The sequence below is a fragment of the Vigna unguiculata genome, chromosome 4, assembly GCF_037176805.1.
Source record: "Vigna unguiculata cultivar grain cowpea cultivar isolate G323 ecotype 2 chromosome 4, ASM3717680v1, whole genome shotgun sequence".
NCBI classification, from domain to species: domain Eukaryota; kingdom Viridiplantae; phylum Streptophyta; class Magnoliopsida; order Fabales; family Fabaceae; genus Vigna; species Vigna unguiculata.
Window position 1 is genome coordinate 46,030,674 of NC_140795.1, and position 6,000 is coordinate 46,036,673.

Below are 6,000 nucleotides of genomic sequence, written 5' to 3' on the forward strand. Positions count from 1 at the left end.
ATTTTATTATTTAATTATTTTAATGATATAATTACGTTAAAATTATTTTACTATTTAGTTATTTTTAACTTTTTTTTCATCAAAGAAATAAATGAGAATTGTATAATATTTATGGATATTTTTGTCCTTTAAATAAAGTAAACTGCATTGATGATTATTAATTATTTTAGGAGAATGCTAACGAGTGTCCTTAATACACTAGTTAAAGAATAATTAATGCGTATTGGTTCCATATTTTTATATTAAAAGTTGAAATAATTAAGTATATTAATTAAAATAGTAAAACTGTATATAACAAATTTTATAAAGATAAAAATACTTTTTAAATTTTTAGACAATAACTTACTAATACAAAACAAATACTTTAGAATTTTTAAGGTCTCTACTCAAATTAATATTTTAGTTGTTTTTTTCCGTAAATTTTTTAAATGTTTAACCCTATCTTTTTTATTGGTTTTTCAGTTAATATAAACTTATTTAACTTTTAGTAACACTAAAATATAGTTATTTTATTATTTAATTGTTTTTTAACTTTTATTGGTGAGCATTAAATAAAATATTAAACACATATAAATCACACTTATGAGTATTTTTGTCTTTTAAATAAAATAAAAATACATTAATAGTTACTAAGTTAGATTTTATTTAATATCACACTCAACTATATACTTTTGTAAAATTCAATGTATATTAATGATTCTTAACTAGTGTCCTTAGGACAATGGTTAACAAGATCCATTATTTTAACCGATGTCCTTAAGGCACCTTTAGCTAAACCTTTGTATTAATATAAACATTATGGATTTTCACCATTTTTGGAGCTTCTTTACGAGGGCAAACTCGTAGTTGGCATTGTTGGTAATCAAGAAGGTTGTAATTATTTCATTGTATGCTTGTATTTATATTTATTTGTTTATCCAAAATTATTAGTCTAAGATCCACTATTTAGTTTTTAAGAATCATGTCAATACACCACCAATGAATAACATTGATATTTTACTTTAGCCTGCTCTGTTTCTTTATTATTCATTCAATGATAGCTTAGGTTTTATAAAAAAGAAGTCATATAATAATAGTTCATTGAGATGAGCCAAGGTCAACACCAGTTAAAAAGAAAAAAAAAAAAAAAAACATTGTTGAATTCATCAACCAATGTACATGGGAATTAGAAGTGACAAGACATCATTCCAGTAAATCATCAATTCCACAATTCACCAAGACATGCTTTTACCTGCATGGGGTCTCAGAAATCAATTATTACAGTTACATATGTACCACAAAGAAACATGCAATTATAAGCCTTCACAACATGTTCTGTGAGTTGGATCCAACACATATCAATGGCCCTCATTGTTTGCTGGTAGGCTCTTGATGAACACAACCAGTGACTTGATTAATTGAAGAGATTTTCTATATTTATGAACTGATCCACTTTAACACCATTTGAATCTTTTTTTTTTTTTATAAACATTAATAGAATAGCACAAGGGTAGGCTAGCCTCAAATCCTATTTATGGATAAATTTGTTTGAGTTTCTTCTTTTTAGAACATCACAGTTTCTAATGGAAAGAAACAGTTTTTACAGTTCTTTGTATACGTTTGTTCAAACTTCTATCAGCTGTTGCACCTGTTTCATGTAAAAATCACTTTTTTTATCATTTTTTCAAAAACACATTACTTTTAGGCTTAATAATTTTCACCCTACATTACACTACAGAAAAGAAAGTGGTAAGCCCTAGCACTCAAAAGCATCACTAAAAGAAGCCACAAAGTAATAATCTCAAATCAGCATTCCATAATCCAAAAAAGGAATGGATGCTTTACAAAGTGCTAATAGCAGCAATAAAGTATTGTAGCACTAGGGAATTTGATGCATTGCATTCATGACAGTTCATTTCTATATTGCTTTTGCTTTCTGTCCATGGTTGATTGGAAAAAGGTGATTAAAACAAAAGAAAAGGAAAAACCAAAATGCAGACTATTAGAGGGAATAAATATGGCTGAAATGAATAGAAATAGAGATAAAAATCACTTACCTAGACTAAAACCAAAGTCCAAGGCATTCACATTCATTCACATAAAAGCTAGTCCTACGTTAAGGACACAGAAACATGTCATGCCTTAAAGGGTCACCATCACCATGACCATGACTATGAACCAGTGGCCAAATACTAGAAAACTGATGTGGTGTTGATGGTTAAACTAATTCAAATCAAAGACAGCTACTACAATTCCCCAGTTCTTGAACAATGGCTTCCATGGTTGGCCTCTCAAATTGAGATTCATGGGAGCAAAGTAAAGCCATTCTTGCTAGTTTAGCTGCCTCATATTCAAAGAACTTGCCACGCAAATTCGGGTCAATAAATTCTTGGAATGTAAAGGACTCTGCTGCAAGGCGCATTGCACTTGTGATCTTCTGTTTCCCTGTGATAATCTGGAAAAGAAGCACTCCAAATGCATAAACATCACTTTTCTCTGTGAACCGGCCAGTTGTGGTGTATTCTGGAGCCAAGTATCCCTTTGCTGCACTACCCTTTAATGCAGAGAAGACAATGTCATTGGTGAGAAGCTTGTACAGGCCGGAATCTGAAAGCATCGGGTTGTACCGCCGATCGATTACCACTTTCTCAGCTGAAATGTTTTGGTGAACAAGGGCTGGTTTGTTTGCTTTGTGTGCATGTAAATACGCTATACCTGGTTAAGAAAACAAGGTTTCTGTTCAGTGATTAAATGATCACTTCATCAAAATGAATGCAAATGGATCACAACAATGTTAAAGGAAGTTTAGTCTACAATTAGGCTATAGGTTTGTAACTGAGCATGTGTTTATTTCAAGCATTATGATGGTGTTAGCATAGCATCTCTTGAAGCATCTATGAATAGTAGCAAGAAAAGAAATGCTATCAGTTATTCACCAAACATTTTTCTTAGTAATAGCATGTTGTTGGTTGGTGTATGTATACTTTATATCTTGGAATATTGAAAAGATGCTGATTGTTGAAGAATCAAACTATTTTAATAAAAGGTGTGATAGAAAGTAACCTTTAGCAATTCCTTTCACAATAGAAACTCTAGTTGACCATTCAAGAACTTCTCCATCACCTTCCTTCACATCAAGGTAGCGTGTAAGGTTTCCATTAGGAACAAAATCATAGACCAGGAAGCATTCCCCTCGTCCCCTTGAACAACAAAATCCTCTCAACCTCACTAAATGCTCATTTCTCAGTGAGGTCAAAATGTTCAATCCCTTCAAAAACTCAGCTTCATCTGATTTGCAACTAGTTTTACTGATGCTCTTGATAGCAACAGCAGATCCATCTCTCAAAACCCCTTTATATGTTGCACTAAAGTTGCTCTTCCCCAACAGATTCAACTCTGAGAAATACTGAGTAGCTGACTCCACTTCTTCCAAGTTGAACCTGAAGCTCTGAAACAAATCTTGCTTATCCCCATTGAAATTCCTGCTATCAGCCAAAGGGTCCCACCCATTAGCATACTCAAGGCTAACCAAAGGAGATCCATTTTTCCTGTATATACTCTTGGCTTGATCTGTACTTAGTCGTCCTTCAGAGGTATCAAAGGCACTTCCAAGCTTTTGTTTCCGGCGCCTATACACGGTGAAGGTCAAAACACCAATTGCTGATACTGCAATTGTTACTAGAACAATGCCAACTGTGATAGATGTGGCTTGTTTGGATTTTGATGGATTTTGGCAATGAGTTGTATTGCAAGGAAACTTTACATTAGCAGTTTCTGGTATATCTCTAGAGATACTTCCAACTCCTGCTCCATAAGGTTCAGGTCGAGTGAGATTAACATTACTTGAAGCAGTGCAAGCTTTCAAGGATGAAAACCCAACTCCACATAACCCCACATTGTTTTCATACACAAATCCCTCCTCTAGTCTCTTCAAAGCTTCATCAAACAAAGAAAAGTATATTAAACTTATGTTACATAAAAATATCAAAAAGGAAATTCACAGAACAGAACCAATAAAATGGCATCATTATACCTGTAGGTACATTCCCAGAGAGAGTGTTGTTGTGAACATCCAGAACTTGCAGTGAAGGAAGATTGGCTAGTTTAGTGGGAATGGAACCAAAGAGAATATTAGAACTCAAATCTAGCCTCGTCAACATTTCCAAATCTCCTAGAGTAGCAGGGATAGCTCCAGCCAACTGGTTTGACTGAAGAGCAAGAACACTGAGCTTTTTCAAATCGCCAAGCTGTGTAGGTATGCTTCCTGTTAACTGGTTATAACAGAGCTGCAAAACTGCAAAACATGAAAAAAGAACAGATAAGCACACTCCCAAACTTAAACCACCAATCAAACACTATTTCTACGAAAAAAGCGAAAGCAGACAGTAAGAAATAAGTTCTGGGCAATAAATCCTGATATGTGTTTAGAACTTTTTTTTATGAACAATTTTGGATGCTAGAATTTTGAATGCATTGTAGCATTACATAAATCCTTCATTTATGCAAAAAAAAAAAAAGGTAAGAGATTTCCACAAAAAAAAAAACATTAAATAGATCTCAGAAACTGGGACAAGAGGTTAAAAATGCTGTTATCCTTTAATTTTCTAGTTCACACCTACCTCTTGCAGTTAACACCAGGTTGTTCAAAATAATCTTAATAGTTGCAAAAACCGCCTTCTGGTCCAAAACCATATAGTGCAAAAACATTCAAAGCTACCACTCTTTTTCCTTATCAAGTGAATTAACTATTTTGGAACATCACGGTGCAAGAGAACCAACCATTGGACGGAGAAAAAAGGATAAAAATACCAAACACAAAAAGAAACTCAATGGCACAGCAAATAAACAAAACAAAGCTCAAATCTTTCGGTAAAGCCCGCAATCGCACAGCATTTAAAAGACCCAACAAAAAACCTTGGACAGAGGACCACAAGAAGCCAAATCAAGGTGGGAAACACTGAAAGTTTCAATTTTTACACCAAAAATGGCATCATTATACCTTGAAGCTTCTCTATCTTGCCAATCTCGGGTGGGATTTCACCAGACAAATGATTCACATTCAGGTACAAGTCACTGAGCTCAGTCAAGTTTGCAACTTCCCTTGGAATCTCCCCATACAAAGAATTATAATGCAAGTAGAGTCCTGTCAAGTGCTTAAGTCCACCAATGGCTGGCGAAAGCTTCCCAGAGAGACCTTTCCCCTGCAGAGAGACATTTGCCACCTGACCCTTCTCATTGCAAGCCACTCCCTCAAAGAATCCACCACAGGGGTTGCCATCCATGGTCCATGAGGACAAAAACCTCCCCTCTGGATCCAAACTGGATTTCAGGTCCATCAGAGCCTTAAGCTCGTCATTACCACAAACACGTGTTGGGTTGAAGAGCAAAACCAGGAGGGTGAAGAAGAGTGGAAGGAGATGCACTGAACAAGCCATGTTCAGATGAAAATGGTTACTGATTCAACCAAACTTATTGTTTTCAACTCTATGTTGTTGTTCTGAAAACTATTTTACTAGATTCTGTAACAGCAGTGTTTGTGTCTGGTTTTGTGCGTTTTTCTTTTTCTCTCTACTAAGAGGCCAAAGAGAGAAGTGGTGGTGGAAGTGACAAAAGGTGCAGGGAAGTGGACATGTCAGAAACTGAAAAGGAAACATAAAATAATAAACAGTAACTTCAAACACAGGTGTAAAAATTGAAGAAATTTGAAGACAAATTTGGCCAAACACAGAGGGTGTTAATGTAGCTTATCCTTTACTTAAGCAACATGATTAGTAACTATAACTACAAATCTTGTGAGAATAAAGAAAGGGGTGAAAAGCAGTGGTGCACATTGCATGGAAGTTATGATGCACATGCAGTGTTGACCATTAGATTGGTCGAAGCTTGAAAAGGTGTGTGAGGGTTGTGAAGTTGCATGTTCAAAGTTTGTGTTTGGACGTGACATTTGTTCTCTGATATTACTGCTGTGTATTCATTCCTTGGAACTGAAAAGAGGGATTTTTATTTTTGGGTGGAGAGAAA

At 34.8% G+C, this 6,000-nt stretch overlaps 1 protein-coding gene across 1 annotated transcript; it reads right to left on the reverse strand.

Moving 5' to 3' along the window:
* Positions 1-1,997: 1,997 nt before the first annotated feature.
* Positions 1,998-5,610, reverse strand: LOC114182451 (Leucine-rich repeat protein kinase family protein). Its single transcript, XM_028069320.2, has 4 exons — positions 4,979-5,610; positions 4,013-4,273; positions 3,043-3,915; positions 1,998-2,694 (listed from the first exon to the last, which is right to left on the reverse strand). Exons 1-4 carry the CDS (start codon positions 5,412-5,414, stop codon positions 2,213-2,215), a joined length of 2,052 nt encoding a protein of 683 aa, XP_027925121.1. The 5' UTR covers positions 5,415-5,610; the 3' UTR covers positions 1,998-2,212.
* Between the last annotated feature and the right edge of the window lie 390 nt (positions 5,611-6,000).

Excerpts from the sequence above, each read along its gene's own strand:
- LOC114182451 (XM_028069320.2), bottom strand. The coding sequence starts at position 5,414 with ATGGCTTGTTCAGTGCATCTCCTTCCACTCTTCTTCACCCTCCTGGTT. Across the intron at positions 3,916-4,012 it reads CTCTGGGAATGTACCTACAG|CTTTGAAGAGACTAGAGGAG; the intron begins GTATAATGATGC and ends TGTTTGATGAAG. Across the intron at positions 2,695-3,042 it reads TGTGAAAGGAATTGCTAAAG|GTATAGCGTATTTACATGCA; the intron begins GTTACTTTCTAT and ends TTTCTTAACCAG.